This window comes from Lissotriton vulgaris, chromosome 4_1 (assembly GCF_964263255.1).
Source record: "Lissotriton vulgaris chromosome 4_1, aLisVul1.2, whole genome shotgun sequence".
NCBI lineage: Eukaryota > Metazoa > Chordata > Amphibia > Caudata > Salamandridae > Lissotriton > Lissotriton vulgaris.
This window is the reverse complement of record NC_141691.1, coordinates 1,107,795,466-1,107,817,980: the sequence shown is the minus strand read 5'-3', so window position 1 is coordinate 1,107,817,980 and position 22,515 is coordinate 1,107,795,466. Positions and strand designations below refer to the sequence as shown.

At 51.3% G+C, this 22,515-nt stretch overlaps 1 protein-coding gene across 2 annotated transcripts in view; it reads right to left on the bottom strand.

The window, feature by feature from the left end:
- The window catches only part of LOC147722937 (uncharacterized), a 417,291-nt gene that overhangs the window by 227,807 nt on the left and 166,969 nt on the right, over positions 1-22,515 (bottom strand). For both annotated transcript variants that reach the window (XM_086965333.1, XM_086965332.1), the window contains exon 8: positions 10,137-10,194. In XM_086965333.1, coding sequence (XP_086821459.1) covers positions 10,137-10,194 — 58 coding nt within the window. The remainder of the gene's footprint in view (positions 1-10,136; positions 10,195-22,515) is intronic.

Below are 22,515 nucleotides of genomic sequence, written 5' to 3'. Positions count from 1 at the left end.
TTTGTGGTGCGGTGCAAAGGCGACAAAGAGTTGCTTAGTCGTCCTAAAATCCTTGGTCCTATCGATGTAATACATCAGGGCCCTTTTGACGTCAAGGGTGTGGAGCATTCTCTCCGCCAATGACTCCGGATTCTGGAAGAAAACTGGCAATTCAATAGTCTGGTTGATATGGAATTGAGACACAACTTTGGGTAGAAATTTAGGGTTAGTGCGAAGCACCACCCTGTTAGATTGAATTTGAATAAATGGCTCTTGGATAGTTAGGGCTTGTAATTCACTAACTCTCCGTAGCGATGTAATCGCTATGAGGAAAGCCACTTTCCACGTTAAGAACTGAATCTCACAGGAGTGCAGTGGCTCAAAGGGAGGACCCATCAGCCGGGTGAGGACCACATTGAGGTTCCACTCCGGAGCTGGTGGAGTCCGCGGCGGAATGACTCGCTTGAGTCCTTCCAGAAAAGCCTTAATGGCAGGCACCCTGAAGAGGGAGAGGTGCTGCCTATTCTGGAGATAAGCGGCCATTGCAGATAGATGTATGCGAATGGAAGCATAGGCCAGATTACATTTGTACAGATGGAAAAGGTAACAGATGATATTCTGAATAGAAGCATCTAGCGGGTTAATATTGTGGTCTGCACAATAAATGACAAACCGCTTCCATTTTGCCGCATAGCATGCTCTGGTGGTGGGCTTCCTCGCCTCCCGAATGATGTCCATACAGTCAGAAGGCAAGTGCAGGTAGCCAAACTCTAGGACTTCAGGAGCCAGATCGCCAGGTTGAGCTGTTGCGGATCTGGATGCTGAATGTCGCCATGGCTCTGCGTCAGAAGGCTGGGTGTGAGACGTAGCCTCTAATGCGGTACCACGGATAGTTCCAGAAATGTGGTGTACCATGGTTGGCGAGCCCACGTTGGAGCAACCATGATGAGAGTCATCGAGTGCTGCCTGAGCTTGCGTGCCACCAGCGGTTTCAAGAGTGCTGGGGGAAAAGCGTACGCAAATTTGCCTGACCAGTTCATCCATATCGCATTGCCCTGCGACTGTGGGTGTGGGAAATTGGCGGCGAAGCTTTGGCATTTTGCGTTCTCCCTTGTGGCGAAGAGGTCGATCTCTGGATGACCCCACCTTTGGAAGTACGGTTGGAGTACTGATGGATGTATCTCCCACTCGTGCATTTGGTGGCTGTGCCTGCTGAGCAGGTCCGCCATCTGATTGTCCTTGCCCGGGAGGTGTTCCGCCATGAGGAAGATGTTCCTCTGAATGGCCCACTTCCACATGCTCTGAGCCAGATGAGACCGCTGCGGAGAGTGTGTTCCTCCCTGCTTCTGAATGTAGTACATTGCCGTCATGTTGTCCGTCCGGATCAACACGACCTTGTTGCACAGATGTACTTTGAAGGCTTTTAGTGCCATGAAGATCGCCATCAGTTCTAGAACATTGATGTGCATCTTCCTCTGCTGTTGCGTCCATAGTCCCTGCACAGTGTAATGGAGTACATGAGCTCCCCATCCCTGGAGAGAAGCGTCCGTCGTCAGGATGATCTGTGGCACAGGCTCTTGGAACAGTCGGCCCTTGCAATGGTTTCGTGGATTCCACCAATGCAGAGTTGTATGCCCGACCGCTCACCAACACTAGGTCTTTCAACTGCCCGTGAGCCCGAGTCCACTGACGTGCCAAGCACTCCTGAAGCGGACGCATATGTAGCCTCGCGTGCGGGACTATGGAAATGCAGGAGCCCATCATGCCTATCACCTGCATGAACACTCTTGCTGGAAGCCAGTGTTGAGGTCTGAATTTTTGTATCAGCGATTGAATGCTGTTGACTCTCACTGATTTTGGCTGTGCTGTGGCCGCCAGAGTGTTTATGGTCGCACCAAAATACTGCCGTACGTGGGCGGGCTGGAGGTGGGATTTTGGGTAATTCAGTGAGAATCCCAGATCGTGCAGGAGGTGAATGGTGTGGGACATGTGGGCGGCACACTGCTGGGCTGACTTCGCTTGGATGAGCCAGTCGTCCAGATAGGGGTAGACGTGGATGTTCCGTCTCCTGAGATGCGCCGCCACTGTCGCCAGGCACTTTGTGAACACCCTGGGTGCCGTGGTGACACCGAAAGGCAAAACCTTGAACTGGTAGTGCTGGTTTTGGATGGTGAACCTGAGGTATTTCCTGTGTGAAGGGTGCAGTGGAATGTGAAAGTACGCATCCTTTAGGTCTAAAGTTGAGAGAAAATCCCCCTGCCTGAGCAACTGGAGCACTTGCTGCAGGGTCAGCATATGGAAGTGCTCCGACAGGATGTAGTAGTTGAGTGGCCTGAGGTCCAGGATGGGCCTGAGGGACCCGTCCTCCTTTGGTATTAAGAAGTACAGGGAGTAGACCCCTGTGCCTCTTTCTTGCATAGGCACGAGCTCTATTGCCCCTTTTTGCAGCATGACGGTGACCTCCTGCTGCAATAAGTGCAAGTGCTCGTCCGACATAGGACGGTGCCTTGGGGGAATGTTGGGTGGAGTGGATGTTAACTCCAGACAACCATATTGGATACGTTTTCTGACCCACCTGTCCGTGGTGATGGACTTCCAGACGGGCAGCAACTGCTGGAGTCTCCCCCCGACCGGTGTTGTGTGGTTGGGGGGCAGTGACAAGGAGTCACTGTTTGCTGGTGGTAGAGGACCTGGAGCTGTTGTTGCCACGTCCTCTGCCTTTGGCGCTGTTGCCACGATATCCACCGCGACGCTTGTTGGCGTAAGAAGTCTGGGTGTTGCCCGTGTAGTATTGCGTGGACTGGGAGAGCTGACCCCTTGAGACGCCTCTAGTGCTGGAGCGACGAAAGGACCCACCCCGAAACTGCTGGGACTGTAAGGCACCCATGGATTTTGCAGTGTCAGTGTCCTTTTTCATTTTTTCTAGGGTGGTGTCAACCTCTGGTCCAAACAGGTGATCTGGGTTAACCGTTTGGTTCAGGATAGTGGTTTGGATGTCTGGCTTAAATCCAGAGATTCTCAGCCAGGCATGTCTCCGAAGCATAACACTGGTGTTTAAAGCTCTGGCAGCGGTATCGGCTGCGTCCAGAGCGCACTTAATGGAAGCGTTGGAGACTAGCTTCCCCTCTTGAATCAGCATCTCAGCCCCCTCTTTGTATTGATCAGGCAGGTGTTGCAAAAGGGTCTCTAGTGTATCGTAGTGCGCCCTGTCATAGCGCGCCAGAAGCACCTGCGTGTTAGAGATGCGCCATATGTTGGCCGCCTGTGCTGCTACCCTCTTCCCCGAAGCCTCAAAGACCTTGGATTCTTTGTCTGGGGGAGGAGCATCACCCGTAGTCTGAGAATTGGCCCTCTTCAGGGCATTCGAGATGACAAGGGAGTCCAGAGGCAACTGTCCTTTAATGTAGGTAGGATCTGTAGGCGCCGACTTGTATTTCTTGTCAATCCTAGGGTTGATCCCCCTCGCCCTGGTAGGTTCTTTGAAGATCTCAGCAGCATGCTTCAGAACACCTTTTCGCATAGGCAGAGTTTTTACAGTCTTTTCTGATACTGAAAAAGTGTCAAAGAGGAAATCCACATCCACAGGGTCAGCATACAGCTGTACATTGTGATTGTTAGCAGCCCGTTCAATGAGGGCATTGAAAGCAGCAGAGTCTTCAGTAGGTGAAGTCTTGGCAGAAAAGAGTTGAGGGTCTTGTCCTGAATGAGGATCCCCAGGGTCACCCCCAGCTGCCCAGGGCTCATTTGTATCCTCAGGGTCTGTTTAGACTGGATAACTGTATTCATCCTCCTCATCACCATCACATGCGTCCACATCTGAGTAAGTGGGCGACACATCATGAGTCTGTGGTGAAAGGGGTTCCACCAAGACCGGAGAACAAGCAGAGTCCTTATTGAGAGGGATTTTGTAAGACTCCAGTTGGGGTTCTGGGGTGATTTTCGCTTCAGGAGGGAAAGCCTGCCCGTTTCGGCGTTGATGAAGTGTTCCCGACGCTCATCCTGCGAAGGTTGCGGAGGACGCGGCCCGTGGACCACTGACGATGCCTTCGGCGCCGAGGAGACCTTTTCGGGCGCGCCGGCCACTGCCCTAGGAGCGAATGCCTTCGGCGCCGTCTTAGGCGGCAACGTAAAGAGGATCGGCATGGTCGCCTTAACTGGTTTATCCACAGGCTTCGCAGGCGGAGGGTCCTTCGGTTCAACCGCTACGGTGCCGTCCCTGATGCTCTGCAGGGAGTCAGTCACCTTCTTGGTGAACGCGGCGGATGGACGCGCCGGTTCAGCGGAGTCCTTCGAGGCCACTTTCGGCGTCGACTCACGAGGCACAGCGGCCTTGGCCTTGTCGTGCGGACGCGGGGCAGAGAGGACCTTCAGGTCATCGAGTCGCTTTTTCTGGTCACCAAGAGTTTTCTTTGGTTCGTCGACAGCCTTCTTCAGGGTCGACAAGGCCCTTGCCGGCGTCGACCGTCCTCGGCGCCAGTATCGACAACCTTTACTTTAGTCTTTGGCGCGGCAGACTTCGTCTAGACGCCCTTGACTTGACTTTTTGGCTCGACAGCCATCTTTGGCGCCGAAGCCTCAGAAGTTTTCGATCCGACCAAAGCGATGCGCACTTTCGGTTTCGATACTTGCACCTGCGCAGTATCTGGCGTTGAGACCGTAGGTTTAACTTTCGGTTTAGTTTTGCCAGGGAGTGGCTCAGTAACAATGTCCGTGGCCGGGCCCGAAGGCGGGGCCGTGGAACCCATCTCAAGGTCTTGGGTAAGGCCCGAAGGCGATCCCTCGACCTGGGCCTTATAAACAGGCACGGCCCCAGAGTCAGTTTGAGGAAGCTCCTCGTCCGAGCTATCCTCCATGGCCCCGAGGGCACCGTCGTCTCCTACCTCCTCGACGACTTTTTCGCTTTCGAACACCTCAGCATCAGCGTCGTAGTCTTCTTCGATGTCAGACGCGGGGTTTGATTCCGAATCGTCCTGGATATATTCTTACTCGACATCCCCTGCATCGAAAATGTCCGTAGGCGCCGGAGCAGATTGCTGGGCCTCCAGGCGCGCAGCTCGTCGGAGCTCGAGTGTCTTCTTGGACCTGAATCGTGAACAGGCCATACACTTCGCCTCATCGTGGTCCGGCGACAGACACTTGTTGCACACCGGGTGGACGTCTATGTGGGGGTACTTCGAGTTACAGACCGGACATCTCCTGAATGGACTTCGTTCCATGATGGATGGTCGATAGGTCAGGAGCGTCGACTAGGCCTTCCGCGCCCAGAGCACGCGGAAGTACAGAATCCGGCTCGGAGCCGAGCTAGAAGAAGTAAAGCCGAACGCAAGACAATACCGCCTTATAGACTAAAGACCTTTTGGTCTTAAGAAAGTTTTTCTATCGATTCCGACAAGAGGGAATTAAAGACATCCAAACCCAATGGCGGAAAAAAACAATCTGAGGATGGAGTCGATGCCCATGCGCACTGTAGTCCAGGGGAGGAGCCACCTATCTCGTGATACTTCGAAGACTCTTCCAGGACAACAATGTGCAATCATCCGGACCCAACACTAGGCGGCGATCTATGCACAGATATGATTCAGCAGCCCACATGCCTCGAACTCGAAGCTTTCGGGTCTGGTACAGGTTTTGGCTTCGGCACCGATGGTACGGGTGCCAAAGTGTCCTTGTCTTTGGGCACAGAAGGGTGTTGTTTTCAGTGCCGACGAGTCCTCCTGTGTCGAAGGATGTTTCGGTGCCAATGGAGGAGGTGTAACTGGCACATGGTGTTTCTTCGGTGTCGAGGCACCTGAAGGCGTATTCTCTTCCCTCGGAGCCGGGCCCGAAGGCGGGGCGTTAGAGGGTACATTTCGGTCTCGACTGGGCCCCATGGGCGGAGTGCTGACCGTTTCCTTTTGTTTGGGTAATGTCTGTCGTGCAGGGGCAGATGTACTCACGGGTTGTCGAGATGGAATCGAATCGTCCGAATCCTCTGCACCCGATATAATCTGGAGATCAGGAGAGTCCTCCTCTGCGCCGAGTGGAGCCTCGTCCTCGGAGATATCTTCGATTGGATATTCGTCCCCGGAGAAGTCTTCTTCGACGATCTCCTCTTGAAAGATGGCCTCCGGTGCTGATCTCCTCATTTCGTGTCGACGGGCCCTCCGATCCCGGATGGTCTTCTTCGATCGGAAGGAGGCACAGGCTGTGCAGGTCGACTCGTCGTGTTCTGGCGAGAGACAGAGGTTGCAAACCTCGTGATGGTCGCTATGAGGGAGTTTTGCTCGACATACCGGGCATCTCTTGAATGGAGTTCTGTCCATGAGGCGTAGGCCGCACGGCGCAGATGGGCCCAACGGCCCATGTCAACGCACCGGAATGTAGCTGGTGATGTCGAAAGTCTATTCGATGTCGAAAGAAGTTTGTTTGAAGTTTCTCGCTTCGAAAAAAGCAGAAAAAAGTATTTTCTAGCCGGAGCGGAAAACTTTCATCCGAACCCAGTGGCGGAAAAAAACAATCTCAGGATGGAGTTGATGACCATGCACAGTATTGTCCAAGGGAGGAGTCCCCTATCTCGTGACTACAAAGACTTCTTCCAAGAGATAACAGCCTGCAATCATCCGAGCCAACACCAGGTGGCGATCTATTGCTAAATGTAGGATCTGCAGCTCATATGCCTCGAACATATTCTTTTAGTTATTTTATTTTGAAGGACCAAGCAGGCCTGTTGCAGGTAACAGTTATACTTAACAGTAATAATACAGTTTGAATTGCAGTTGTATATATACTTTGGTTTGATTAAAGTAGAATCACTGGCAATGCAATGCTTTGAAATAAAGTACATTGACACCTCTCTGGCCACATATCAGTCAGTCCCTTGTGAAAGGTACTGTAGGTACTGTGGCTAGGGAAGGCCTCCAGGGGCTGCAGCACTTATTGCGCCACCCTTTGAGGTGCTGTTTTTTTTCTCTCTCCCTGCAGAACAAAGTGAAGAGCAGACATCGCAAACATCCCTGTGTGCCATGCCTACAACCCACTGCTTCGGCATAAATCAGTCACCCCTCTAGCTGGGTGCACTATACCAGTGGTGAGGGTCCAGATGCTAGGGCCCTCAACCCCTATAGTGTCTAAGTCAATTCTCAGTCATTGTAAGTGCAGTGCTGCCATCAAGAGTGTATGGTGCTGGGAGTTTGTCATTACAAACTCCACAGCACCATAATGGCTGCACTGTAAACTGAGAAGTTTGGTATCAAACTTCTCAGCACATTAAACCCACACTGATGCCAGTGTTGGATTTAATGAAAAAATGCACTCAGAGGGCATCTTACAGATGCTCCCTGAAAAGAGACTACCCTCCAGCGGGTTCCCTGACTTTAACACACCAGCTTGCCACCACGAGACATGTTTCTGGACCCCTGGGGTGTGAGCCTTTGCTCACCGCGCCCAGAAATAATGCTTTTCCTGGGAGGAGGTGGGCAAAGGGGAGATTCAAAGGCCTTGCAGCCTTTGCGATGAGACCCCCAGCATCTCCTGCTATCAGGAGCAGGCCCCCTTCCTGTCTTACCTCCTTTTAGCCTGTAAGACAGGCCGTAAATGTACTGAAACCTGAGAAGTTTGGTATCAAACTTCTAAGCACAATAAACCCACACTGATGCCGGTGTGGGATTTAATGAAAAATGGACTCCGAGAGCATCTTAGAGATGCCCACTGAAAAAAAAACAGCCTATGTTGGGTACCCTGACTGGTACACACCAGCGTGCCACCACGAGACAGGTTTCTGGACCCCTGGGGTGGGAGCCTTAGCTCCCGAGCCCTGAAACAAAGCCTTTCCTGGGAGGAGGTGATCACACCTCCCCCAGGCCAGGAAGAGCCATTTCTGGCAGGGGAGCTTCAAAGGTCTTGCAGCCTTTGTAATGCGACCCCCAGCCTCTCCTGCTATCAGGAGCAGGCCCCCTTCCGGTCTCCCCTCCTTTTCGGCGGGAAGACAGGCGGGATAAATGTGCCAGCCCAGAAGGTTGTGCCCACCTCCGCCAACCCCACCACTAAGGTGGGGGAGGCGAGGTGAAGCCCACTCATGAGTGCCCGCAATTTCTCCCCCACGTGTGGTGAGCACACCCTTGGTGTGCTCACTCTAAGGTCAATAGCAAATTGGCTACTGACCCAGAGACCCCCTAAAACGCCCCCTAAATACAGTATTTAGGGGGCAGCACAGAACCAAGAAAACAGACAAGAAACCAGAAGAAAAGAAGGACCAAACTACTGTGCCGAAGCTAAGAAGGAGGACGACGCCTACTGACTTGGCCCTGGCCCCACCGGCCTGTCCCCATGTGAATCTCCGGTGTGTCTTGCAACCAGCAGTCTCAAGAACCTGACCTCCCTTCAAGAGAAAAGACACTGTCTCCTGTGAACACCGGATTTGTTCACCCACAGACTCCAGGTCCAGCATGGTTCACAAGTCTGCACCACTCAGCACCTGACACCCATGGCACGAATTCTAGTGACCAAACACCAAGAGGAGGTTCCCCTCGGCGATCCTGACAAGAGATCTGGTGATCCCTGACCTGCCTCAAGCCTCCAGCCGACGCCTGCAGCCTCAAACAGGAAGGCCCTCTCAACCACGAGCAGGAGCCGGTAAGAAGATCTAACCCTTAACGGCACCAAATGCCCCACGGCATTGGGTGGCTCAATAGATGGTGTCTAACCAACCCCAAGCATCCCAACTTACCTCTCCAAGTGGTTGTCGCACCCAGAAGACCTTCGTACCCAAGCCTGCAGTGTGTTTGCAAACCAGAGACTCCCCCATTGAAAGCTACAGGGCGCCAGACGACAAACCAACACCCTGCAGCCTTAGTGCAGCTGATGGTGTACCTTTGGTGCTAACTTGAACCCCCATTTGCCCGGAGCTAAAGTCCAAGAGCTTTGCTCCCACACCTTGTGACCTGGTCTTGAGCAGCCTCCAACCGAAGGCCCCCTATCCCACATTGGATAACATTGTGCCTCAGAGCACTCTGCACCCAGCCGCCTTAGTGCTGCTGAAGGGGATTTCAGAGTGCATCTTTGACCCAGAGTCTAATCCAAGAAAACCAACTCCCACAACAAAGTGCTTACCTGTTAACCGATAACTATTTACTCCCATAGGATATCATGGACCGTTTTCTATGAAAAAGTTTCTAAGTGTGGAGGTGGAAAATATATTAAAGTCTATACAACTGTGAACAAATAACCAACATGTATTAACTGACCCTTTTCCAGGAAATGTCCCAGTGATGTATCCAGGTATACTACACTGTGTAAGAAAAGTAATCTGAAAAGTAATTTACATTACATCCTATCAAAACGTCAAAGTATATGTACAATATTTTAAGGTATTGCATTTCCAGTAATTCTACTGCAACCAAAACCAAAGTATATATACAACTGCAATCCAAACTGTAATGTTACTGCAAATTATAAATCACTTACCTGTACCAGGCTGGCTTGGTTCTAAGAAATATTTGTATCAAACAAGGGCTCCCTGCATAAGCAGATAGAAACATGCACCCCTAGGTCAGGGAAAATACACAGTGGAGAAAGCAACCTAGGCGGAGTTTAAAGATTGCTTACACAGTGGTTACAGGACAAAAACTCAGGGAGGACAGTTTCCAAAAAGGAGTTATACTCTTTTTATATATATATGTTGGTTCTAAGAAATAAATATAACTAAATAATATTTTTATACAAAGTAAATTGGTGTGAGTTCAGTGGGAGTGTGTTCAATCATTTGCTGATTGTGTACAACAAATTCTTAAAACTACACTGTCATATTGCCTTACTGCTCGCCCACACTACCACAAATAGAGAGTAAGATGCTATTAACTTTTACCTCTGCCTACCTTTGGGGTTTCACTGGACTCTGTGCACACTATACCTCATTTTGCTATAGTATATACAGAGCCAGCTTCCTACACAGACCAAAAAAAACATACATGAATTCCGAAGGTTCAAAGGGAGACTGGCAAGAAAGAACATGCCCATGTAATTTGCAAAGGCAACTTTGAAAGGGAGAGTAACATTTAGGAAGTTTTGCATAGTGAATGCTATTTTAGAGGGTTTCTTTACAGAAATAGAGCACATTCCAGGAAACAATTAAAAAACATTAGCTGTAGTTGTATTTTGACTTATTAAAATGGCATGCTTACATTTTTCGGACGATTTCTTCTTGGATGTTTGGGGTTTAAGTTTGATATTAACGTTAGTCTAGAAGACAAAAGCACATTTGTAAATGCAATTTTAATATAAAATCCAAAAGTATGTCCAATGAACAGCAGTAGACTGAAATCTTAACATTAAAAGTATAATGAATGTTATCTTTGCAAGCTGATCTAAAACATAAGGCTATATACAAACCATCTAAACTACACTGTATAAATCAATCTCTTTTGGGGATGTGGCAATATAGATTGGGTGGGGGCCTTGAAGTAAACAAGCCTTATTTTTTTAAGGGGTGAGGGTGCTTTTATGCCATCTGTAAACTAGTCCTTCATTGGTGCAATCCCCTTTTCTCAGATGCTTTGCTTCCCTGCTGACAAGGCTAACCAACTTATGTATTGGGTAATGTTATAGTTATTCTCCTTGTCGTACTTCACACACACTGTCTCCTTGGTATCACTAGAGTATGAACATGAGAACTTGTGGCATTAGCCAATAAAAATGTTTTTTAATTTGAAATATTTTTATTGGCTAATGCCACCAATTTGTGAAATACTAAAATATGCACTAAAAAACATAACTTTTCTTAAAAATATTTTTTATTGAGCAAAGCAGTAGGTTCAAGAGAATACACAGTATACTTCAACACATTTTCTCAAATATCCTTAAAAACCAGTTGAACAACAATTTAAATGACAGCCAGATCAAAACATTATGAAACAAACAAGGAGGCTATAAACCAAATAACAGCTAATTAAAGCATATAACAACTTGATCGCATCATTTCCATCCACAGACCGATCCTGCAGGTTATAGTCTACACTATATCAAAATGTGAGGCCAGAAACGCTTTCCAGTAACAGGTTGTTTGCCATTTATTGGGATATAATTTGCATGCTGTACACTGTCCTGCCATCTAGTTTTAGGCTTGGAATTTGCAACTTGTCTTAAAAAATGTTTTGTTCTGGTTTCCAAAATTCTCTATGCACAGACACTGCCATCCGAAGAATTTTTGGGGCCTGCTGCTTGAAGAACTCACAATTATTTATCCATGTTTAGCTAATTCAGGCCTTCGACACGCAAGACAATAGTGATTATACATTAAAATTTCAGAAACAGGAAAGCTAAACTAGCTAATAGGTCAAGCATACCCGCTTGACCGGCATCCACAACACTAACAGCACTAAAAGGAAGTCTTGAACAAGCACTTACAAAGCCATTTGTTTTTGCTTTGTAGTCGACGTTTTCCAACAACAATATTTATGTGGAATTTAGAGTCTAACTAGCCTCTTTCTACCATTATGGAAATACATGGTAAGGGTGACTGTTGATTAAGGTGCTACTGCGTTACACTAAAGTAGGACATTTTCATACAGCATTTGAAATTGTAGCTTTAATTCCCAGGTATTCGCTACACAAATCACCCTTCACAACTGGAACTCTCCTTTCAATTGTAAAAATCAAAGCAATTATTTAAGGGCTTTCAAAACTGTATTGGGTGAAATCTGACCATTTGCTCATACTGTCTAACACGCCTCTCCTTTTAAGCAGTCACTTCTGTCTTGACAGCAAAAATGGCGGTTGAGTAGGAGAAATTTGAGGAATGGACAAGAGTTAATCAGAACATTAGTGGAAGGCGAGGTCCAGGGAGAATAGGTAAAGAGTAAGATGGGATTGAGAGACATAACAAAGCAGGAACAAATCACCCCTAAGGGTCTCAAGGCGTTGTGGGCCGTGGGGAAGATTTCACAAGCTATTGCCCAGAGTCGTATGGTGCTGGGCTGAGCTGCCGCCGGAGCTGGGGATTGAACAGTGAGCCCCTTGCTACTGAGTCAGCTGGCCTGGCCGATGCGCCACACCTCTCCCTAACAGGCACGGAGAGATGTAAGGTAAACAAAGATGGAGAAAGCTAAAAAGGTAGGAAGAGGTGGATTGAGAACAAGCATTAGAAATGCAATAGGTCTCGCAGCATTAGAGTTAGTGCTTTTAGAATTGTTAATGGTTTTTTTTGTAAATCTTTAGCATGAGGTTGAGGGTGAGTGAGGGTGAGGGGTTGAGGGTGAGTGAGGGTGAGGCTGAGGGGTTGAGGGTGAGTGAGGGTGAGGCTGAGGGGTTGAGGGTGAGGGGTTCAGGGTGAGTGAGGGTGAGGGGTTGAGGGGTTGAGGGTGAGTGAGGGGTTGAGGGTGAGTGAGGGGGTGAGGGTGAGTGAGGGTGAGTGAGGGTGAGTGAGTGAGGGTGAGTGAGTGTGAGTGAGGGTGAGTGTGGGTGAGTGTGGGTGAGGGGTTGAGGGTGAGTGAGGGTGAGGGGTTGAGGGTGCCTGACCACCTGTCATCGAGAGGAATACTTAAATGTTGCATTTTGTGTCGGTATACAGTGATTAAATGCAGTATCACATTTCTTATGTGCCAATAATTTTTATGCGGTGTGCATTCAAAATAAAATTGGTTCCTAAAAGTCTTCAAAGTCTTCAAAGTCCTTCCCGCCTCGGTGGTCAGCGTCACGCCCTTGAGGCCAGTCATGACGGGTTCTATAGGGCTAGGCCTATGTATATTAATAGTTTAGACCCGGACTGGCAAGGCCTGTACTGATACACTTGTAATTTGTGGCCGAGCCTGTTTGCACGGCCCGGAGGAGGAGGGGGGCACTCGTGTGCTGGTGGTTTTACTGGCCCTGAGCCAGGCTTCTATACGCAGTAGAGCGATGGGCTCTGCGGCGCCACGATAACGCATAGGTGGGAGCTGAGCTGCAGAGCAAGAATAGCTAGGAATGTTACTGAGCTGCAGGTTCTCGGGTGCGTGCAGGGGCGCAGCTTCCGTTGGTGCAGCAGGTGCAGTGGCACCGGGGCCCGGAAGGCTCCACTGAACCCTGGTTATTGCTGTTAATTCACAGTTAAAACAGCAGCTAGGGGCCAGTGTCCGTCCCTGAACTAGACACCAGGGCACACGGGCTAAGCCACTGGGTGCGCGCAATTTTCGTGCACATATAAATGAGTGTGTAGGCGTCAGCTAAGCCGGTTTGTGAATGAAAGATGGGACCATCAAGAGGGTATGAGCTGTGGAGGGCACAGAGACGAAAAGAAAGATAGTAGTTGAGATAGGAGAGTGGACAAGCGAAAGAGAGCGAGAGAAGGGTGAGCATGAACAGAGAGGAAGGACGAGGGAGGTAAAGAGGTGGATGGAGAGAACACGGGGTGACGTTGAAAACGGGGGGCAAAGCAGGAGATGTAAACATTGGATACACGGGATGACGAGGAGAGCGATATAGGGTGGAGTGGATGAAATGAGAACACTGGAAAGACTAGAGATATATAGATAGGGATGGAAGCGACTATATGGGGACAGGATGAAACTGGAGAGAGACACGGGAGGGAATAGAAGAAGGAAACGGGGCTGAGAAGGCAGCGCTGCAGATGGGGGAGGGGGAAAGCAAGGAGCCGAAATGGCCAGGGAAAAAGAACTACAACATGTACGATGAAATAAATTACAAAAAGAAAATAAACTGACGTCACATGTCATGGAACCCACTTGCAAGAACACGTGTTCGGGTTTAAAGCCCCCTCCTTTCCTCCATTCCCAACACTGAGCTCTGTCTGGCGGGCTTGAACAGCTGTGAGGAGGCCGACCCCTCCAGGAGACCCCGTCCCCCGCTAAAGTGTCACCGAGCTGGGTGATGCATGACGCCTGAGAAAGCAAATTAACCTCAGCCCCCTCTGGGAGTGGTGGGGGGGAGGGGGAGGGTATAGAGAGGGAGAGGAGGAGAGACAGGACAGGGGGAAGCAGCAGAGACACGGCGGGTAAAATAAAAAACAAGCCTTTCACCGTAACACGGCGGGCAGGGGAGGGGGCGGAGAGGGGAGAGGAGAAGTGCGACAGGGGAAATGCGAGACGGCGGGAAGGGGAGGGGGCGGAGCGGGTCTGTGCAGGGGAAGCTGCCTCGGGCTGGGGGTGCTAGGAGAGGAGGAGGGGGGAGGAGAGTAGGGGAGGCACGGCGTTCTAGCAGTGCAGGAAGAGCGGAGCTGCTGAGAGATGCTGGGACTGGTGCTGGGAAACATTTGTGCAGAGCAAGGCTGGCCCATGATGTCCGGGGGCGAGGCGATCCAGGCAGGCAGGGGAGGAGAGGAGGAGGGGGGAGGAGAAGTGCGACAGGGGAAATGCGAGACGGCGGGAAGGGGAGGGGGCGGAGCGGGTCTGTGCAGGGGAAGCTGCCTCGGGCTGGGGGTGCTAGGAGAGGAGGAGGGGAGGCTGCAAGTGAATGAGAGAAGGATTGGAAGAAAAGGGAAAGTAAGCACCAAGGTGGAGATGAGGGTGAGCGAGGAGGGGACGGGGGGCGGGGACTTTCACATCGAAGGGCGGTGGGGCCAGGGAGACGAGAAAGGAGCAGCGAGGGACGGGGGGCGGGGACTTTCACATCGAAGGGCGGTGGGGCCAGGGAGACGAGAAAGGAGCAGCGAATGGAAACTAGCGGCAGGCAGGCAGGGGAGGAGAGGAGGAGGGGGGAGGAGAGTAGGGGAGGCACGGCCTAGCGGCCGTGCAATCAAGTAGTGAGGGGGCGGAGCTGGGGAGCGGGTAAACAAAGACACATGCACGCGCCCGTGACTTTTAAGGTCAATGCGCATGCGCATAAGCTTAATGCGCATGCGCATTGACCTTAAAAGTCACGGGCACTGCAAGGAATCGCCACGATTCCTTGCAAGTTAGATAAAGAGTCGATGAGCCCCTATAGTCTCGCTTGCTCGATGCGCATGCGCATCGACAGGCGAGACCTAAAAATGTAGATGAGTACAAAGTGACATAGAACTGGGGAAATATAAATGCAGACAGGGAAGAGGACTGGGGTACAAAAAAGGGTTAGATAGACAGAAATAAGATAAAAGGTTAGCTAAAGAGAGACAGAGGCTGAAAGAATTAGAGAGGGGGAGAGCTTCGGAAGTAATACTATAGAAAACCCACCCGTTTAATTTTATGGACTGACAGTGGGGCAGGTGATGGCGATTGGGTGCCCATGGTGGTAAAGGGGCGGACTACGAGGGTTTGGAGCCTGTTGCAGTGTGAGGGGGGGGGGGTTAAATAACTGGGCAGGAATTGGGCGCGCTGGAAGACCCTTCCATAGCCACGAAAGGGGCAAAAGACAGATTGAGATGGACGTGGGACAGCAAAGAGGCTCAAAGACCTGGTCATAGTACAAGAATCCTTAAAGTGCAGAGCGCCAAATCTACCTGGTCTTCGAAGAGACGGGTGCGATCATAGGGCATGTTCATAAGGGAACCTTGGACATCCCCCGAAAATCTAGTCACCTTAGCCAAGGGTGGCACCTACGGGCAACTGTCATGGATACCCCCCTGCCTAACGAGACGGCTGTGCTAAGTCTGCTTTGAATAGTGAACTTCGTCGCATATCTCCCGTTGGTGACAGCTTCAGAGAGTACAGCTTGGGGTTCCTCCCAGACTTGAGGCAGCACTTGCACAACCGAATCACACAAACTTTAGGAATAGCGGTGTTAGAAGGTGGTTCTGACACTAGGGGCGGCCCGGATTTTGCACTTTTTGAGCACCTAATTGTTAAGCCTTTACTGTGGGGGAGCCTCCTAATCTGAGACTCACCCACAGTGAACTCTTATAAAGGAGACTGCATGGAGATTTTTACTGGTGTCCCCCTGGCTGGACCAAGCTGCTGTGCAGCAGATGGAGTATGGGGCGCTGGGCTGGTTACATGCAGACACATGTACATGCGTGTGCACACGTGTAGGGGCTGCACAGGGGAAATTCCTAGTGTGCGCAGTCCAGGAGCAGGTACACATTGAATGGTGTGGCAGGACTTATGCAGAATTGGGTGGTGACATGGAATGCAAATGCTACTTACCAGTATGCATCTGTTCTTGGCATGTAGGGCTGCTGACATTCATATCTGTGCATAGTCCGCCACCTAGTGTTGGGTCCGGATGATTGCACATTGTTGTCCTGGAAGAGTCTTCGAAGTATCACGAGATAGGTGGCTCCTCCCCTGGACTACAGTGCGCATGGGCATCGCCTCCATCCCCAGATTGTTTTTAGCCATTGGCAGAGATGGAGTGAGAAGTGAGTGATGATCATGCTATGAGCATATATGTGTATATGAATACATACTGCAGCTGCTACAGGCGCCGGGGAGGAGGGTGGGCGATATGAATGTCAGCAGCCCTACATGCCAAGAACAGATGCATACTGGTAAGTAGCATTTGCAGTTCGAGGCATGTGGGCTGCTGAATTCATATCTGTGCATAGAATACATAGCAGTCCCTCCATTAGCGGCGGCCGCCCGTGCCAGCTGCAGCAGTCTGAAAAAGTGTTTTTAGAACAGCCTGACCAACAGCTGCCTGCTGTTTTGAATGCACGTCTACACAGTAGTGCTTAGTGAAAGTATGAGTGGTAGACCATGTGGCTGCTCTACAGATGTCTTCTAAGGGAATGTTACCTAAGAAAGCCATAGAGGCCCCCAACTTCCTAGTTGAGTGGGCCCTCGGTGGGATAGTGAGAGTGCGCTTAGCTTTAGCGTAGCAGATCTGAATGCACTTTACTATCCATCTAGCTATTCCTGCTTTGGAGATTGCATTTCCCTTGTGTTGTGTGGCAAAAGCAACAAAAAGTTGTTGGGTTTTGCGGAAATCTTTTGTCCTGTCCACATAATACATCAAAGCCCTTTTTACATCAAGGGTGTGGAGCATCCGCTCCGCCAGCGTCTCTGGGTTTTGGAAAAACACCGGCAATTCAATGGTTTGGTTTATGTGAAAGTGTGAGACCACTTTTGGTAAGAACTTAGGGTTAGTGCGGAGCACCACCCTGTTAGCATGTACCTGGAAGAAAGGTTCTTGGATGGTGAGCGCCTGCAGTTCGCTAACCCTCCGTAGCGATGTGATTGCTACTAGGAACGCAACCTTCCAGGTTAAAAACTGCAGCTCACAAGAGTGTAGTGGCTCAAAGGGAGGACCCATCAGCCTTGTAAGAACCACATTGAGGTTCCATTCCGGAGCTGGTGGAGTCCTTGGTGGAATGACTCTTTTGAGTCCTTCCAGAAAAGCCTTGATAGCAGGGACCTTAAAGAGTGACAGGTGCTGCCTATTCTGGAGGTATGCTGCCATAGCCGACAGGTGAATGCGGATGGAAGAGTAAGCTAGATTACAACGATACAGGTGAAAGAGGTAGCATATGATGTTTTGAATGGAAGCGTCTAGCGGGTCAATGCTGTGCTCCACGCAGTAGACGACAAACCTCTTCCATTTAGCCGCATAACAAGCTCTAGTAGTGGGCTTTCTTGCCTCCCGAATGATGTCCATGCAATCGGGAGGAAGATTAAGGTAGCCAAACTCTAGGACTTCAGGAGCCAGATCGCCAGGTTGAGCTGTTGCGGATCTGGGTGCTGAATGTCGCCATGGCTCTGCGTCAGAAGGCTGGGAGTGAGATGAAGCCTTTGATGCGGTACCACGGAGAGTTCCAGAAACGTGGTGTACCACGGTTGGCGAGCCCACGTTGGAGCAACCAGGATGAGCGTCATCGAGTGTTGCCTGAGCTTGCGCGCCACCAGCGGTATCAGAGGTGCTGGGGGAAAAGCGTACGCAAATCTGCCTGACCAGTTCATCCACATCGCATTGCCCTGTGATTGGGGGTGTGGGAATCTGGCGGCGAAGCTTTGGCATTTTGCGTTCTCCTTTGTGGCGAACAGGTCTATCTCTGGATGACCCCACCTTTGGAAGTACGGTTGGAGTACTGATGGATGTAACTCCCACTCGTGCATCTGATGGCTGTGTCTGCTGAGCAGATCCGCCATTTGATTGTCCTTGCCTGGGAGATGTTCTGCCATGAGAAAGATGTTCCTCTGAATGGCCCACTTCCACATGCTCTGAGCCAGATGAGACAGCTGTGGAGAGTGTGTGCCTCCCTGCTTCTGGATGTAGTACATGGCCGTCATGTTGTCCGTCCGGATCAACACGACCTTGTTGCACAGATTTACTTTGAACGCCTTTAAGGCCATGAAGATTGCCATCAGTTCCAACACATTGATGTGCATCTTCCTTTGCTGAAGTGTCCATAGTCCCTGCACAGTGTAGTGGAGTACATGCGCTCCCCATCCCTGGAGAGAGGCGTCCGTTGTCAGGATGATCTGTGGGACAGGCTCTTGGAATGGTCGGCCCTTGCAAAGGTTTTGTGGATTCCACCAATGCAGAGAGTTGTATGCCCGACCGCTCACCAACACTAGGTCTGTCAGTTGCCCATGAGCCTGAGTCCACTGACGTGCTAGGCACTCCTGAAGCGGACGCATATGTAGTCTCGCGTGCGGGACAATGGAGATGCAGGAGGCCATCATGCCTATCAACTGCATGAACACCTTCGCTGGAAGCGAGTGCTGGGGTCTGAACCGTTGGATCAGCGCCTGGATACTGGCGATTCTCACTGAATTCGGCTGCGCAGTGGCTGCCAGAGTGTCGATCGTCGCGCCCAGATACTGTCGCACGTGGGCGGGCTGGAGATGGGACTTTGGGTAGTTCAGAGAGAATCCCAGATCGTGCAGGAGATGAATGGTGCGCGACACGTGGTCCACGCACTGCTGCTCCGTCTTTGCCTGAATAAGCCAGTCGTCCAGGTATGGAAAGACATGGATGTGCTGGCGACGGAGATGCGCCGCCACAGTCGCTAGGCACTTTGTAAATACTCTCGGTGCCGTGGTGACCCCGAACGGCAGGACTCTGAACTGGTAATGCTGGTCTAAGATCTTGAATCTGAGATACTTTCTGTGGGAAGGATGCAGGGGAATATGGAAATAGGCATCCTTCAGATCCAGCGTTGCTAGGAAGTCCCCCTGCTGAAGCAGGGGAAGTACCTGCTGCAATGTGAGCATATGGAAGTGCTCCGAGTTGATGTACCAGTTCAGGGGCCTGAGGTCCAGGATCGGCCTGAGTGAACCGTCCTTTTTGGGGATTAGAAAGTACAGGGAGTAAACTCCTGTTCCCCGTTCTTGCAATGGAACGAGCTCTATTGCCCCTTTTTGCAGCATGACCAGTACTTCTTGCTGCAACAAGGTCAAATGCTCGTCGGACATAGCACGGCCTCTTGGCGGTATGTCCGGTGGAATGGACGTAAGTTCTAGACAGTACCCGCACTGGATAATAGACCTCACCCACCTGTCCGTGGTGATGGACCTCCACGCCGGCAGGAACTGCTGGAGTCTCCCCCCGACAGGTGTCGTGTGATCGGGGGGAAGTGACAAGACGTCACTGCTTGTTGGAGGTGGTGGACCTGGAGGCATTGTTTCCACGTCCCCTGCCTTTGATATTATTGCCTCTGTAGGCACCCCTGCCCTTGTTGTTGTTATACGAGGGCTGGGTGTTACCCTTGTAGTATTGCGTTGACTGGGATGCCTGGCCCCTTGAGGCGCCTCTTGAATTTGAGCGGCGAAAAGAACTCCCCCGAAACTGCTGACTTTGCAAAGCCCCCATAGACTTGGCAGTTTCGGTATCTTTCTTCATCTTTTCTAGGGAGGCATCCACCTCAGGGCAGAACAGATGGTCGGGATTCACTGTTTGACCCAATATAGTGGTTTGTATGTCGGGTTTGAACCCAGAAATTCGAAGCCAGGCATGGCGTCTAAGTAAAACGCTAGTATTGATAGCCCTGGAGGCAGTGTCTGCCACGTCAAGGGCACATTTGATGGATGCGTTTGTTATAAGTTTACCCTCCTGAATGAGCATCTCCCCCGCCTCCTTGTATTGGTCAGGCAAGTGTTGCAGGATGGCCTCTAATGTGTCATAATGGGCCCTATCATAACGTGCAAGCAGGGCTTGAGTGTTAGAGATCCTCCATATGTTTGCTGCCTGCGCAGCAATGCGTTTGCCTGATGCCTCAAATATTTTGGATTCCTTATCTGGGGGAGGAGCATCACCAGTAGTCTGCGAATTCGCCCTTTTTCGAGCGTTGGACACCACCAGAGAGTCCAATGGCAAATGTCCCTTAATGTACGTGGGATCCGTGGGCGCCGCCTTATACTTCCTGTCGATGCGAGGGTTGACCACCCGCGCCCGGGTGGGTTCCTTGAACACCTCCTGTGCATGCTTCAGCACCCCTCTAAGCATCGGTAGTGTCTTGATTTGTTTTTCGGCTACCGAGAAGGTGTCGACCAAGAAATCGGCATCCACGGGGTCGGAGTGCAGTTCGACGTCATGGTTCGCTGCAGCTCTCTCAATCAATGCATTGAATGCCGCCGAGTCCTCCGTCGGGGACGTCTTCGCGGCGAAAAGTTGAGTGTCCTGGCCCGACTGCGGGTCGTCTGTGTCGCCTCCTGCTGTCCAGGGCACATGCTCCTCTTCCGGATCCGAGTACGCAGGATAGTTGTACTCGTCCTCTTCCTCGTCCACCTCAGGCACGGGGGAGTGTGCCGGCGAGTGTTCCGGGGCCTGTGGAGACAGAGGTTCCATCAGAGCCGAAGAGTCTCTCTTGTTCTTGAGTGGAATCCTAAAAGGTTCCAAGGCCGGCTCCGATGTAATCTTTCGCTTGAGGAGCGATAATTTTCCGGTGTTGGCGTCGATGATCACCTCACGACGTTCCTCCACCGCCAGCGGTTGGAGCCGAAGCTTCGATACCACCAATGCAGCCTTCGGCGTCAACACTTCTTGAGAGTGTCCGCTCTGCTTAGGCGCGAAAGCCTTCGGCGCCGACTTCGGAGGAAGGGTAAAACGAATGGGCGTTTGCTCCTTGGTAGACTTCGGCGTGGGCCTAGGCACTACAGTGTCCTGGCTGGGAACCACAGTGGACTGTTGGATCCGCTTTAAGGATTCTCCCACCTTCTTTGCAAGGGATGCCGAGGGCTGAACCGTCTCGAGCGACTCTTCGTCTCCGAGAGCCCGGTCGCCGATAGGCCGTTTCTTCGGAGCCGACGCCCCATGTTCTGGCGCCCCGCCGGCGTGACGCTTCTTCGAAGCCGTCTTCGGGTCCGCGACCCCTTTCGGTGCCGACGCAGCCGCGTCGGGTGCCTTTATCTTCGGCGCCGACCCTGAAGGCTTCGGGTCGGCCATTTTGGCGCGGCTCTTCAAGTCGGCCATTTTGGGTTTCGTGGAAGTTGACGCCTCCAGAACCTTCTTCACCAGCGCCACTTTCGGTTTCGGTTTCGCATCCGAAGGTGCGAGACCAGTTGGCTTCACTTTCGGTTTCTTGGTAGAAATGTCCGTGACCGGGCCCGGGGGCGGGGACGTAGGACTCAAAGTTAGATCTTGGGTAAGGCCCGAAGGCGATCCCTCGACCTGGGCCGTATGACGGGGAGTAACCCCGGAGTCTGGTTGGGGATGCTCTTCCTCTGAGCTATCACCCATCGTGGCACAAATCAGTTCGTCGTCCCCTACCTCACCGGAGACTTCGTCGTAGGCCTCCTCATCCGCGTCATAGGCCTCTTCCTCAGACGCGGGGCCAGAGTCCGATCCTCGTACGTCGTCTGCTTCCTCGACAGACTCCTGAAAGATGTCATCAGGCGGGGGCGCCGAAGCCGACAATTGAGCCTGGAGCCGATTAGCCCGGCGAATCTTCAGAGTTTTCTTACTCCTAAATTTGGAACACGCCATGCAGGTGTCTTCACGGTGATCCGGTGACAAGCATGTATTGCACACGGGGTGCACGTCGAGGTGCGAGTATTTAGAGTGACACAGCGGACACTTCTTGAATGGAGTCCGCTCCATAGCAAAGGTTGTAGCGTAGGCCCGTCCGCGTTGAAGGCACGTGGAAGGGTAGTAGGAGATCGGAGCTGAGAGTCAGTAAGAAACCCGAACGCAACTATACCGACGCCCAGCCTAAAGACCTTTTGGTCTCGAGTAACAGTCGAACAACTATCGGTTCCGATAGAGGGAACCGAAAACACATCCGAACCCGATGGCGGAAAAAAACAATCTGGGGATGGAGGCGATGCCCATGCGCACTGTAGTCCAGGGGAGGAGCCACCTATCTCGTGATACTTCGAAGACTCTTCCAGGACAACAATGTGCAATCATCCGGACCCAACACTAGGTGGCGGACTATGCACAGATATGAATTCAGCAGCCCACATGCCTCGAACTAGGCTTTATACACTGTAAAGAAGCATGCCAGGGAAAGTCAGTGTGATTTACTGCGTTTTCATTTCATTATTCCCCTATGGGGATGTGGGGCCCATGGCTAGAATGACTTACACCAGGCCTACGGATTCCAGACACAAACTAAAGTCCCTTGTAGTGGAGGTGAAAAGAAGTATTCTGCAGAGTCCAAAGTCATATTTGTACTGCTTTTGGGTCATCCAGAAATGTCATATTTCTCAGAGTCCCTGGCTGGGGTCTGGCCATGGCAGGGTAGATTAATGCCCTTTCTTCCCTGAGGGAAGATCT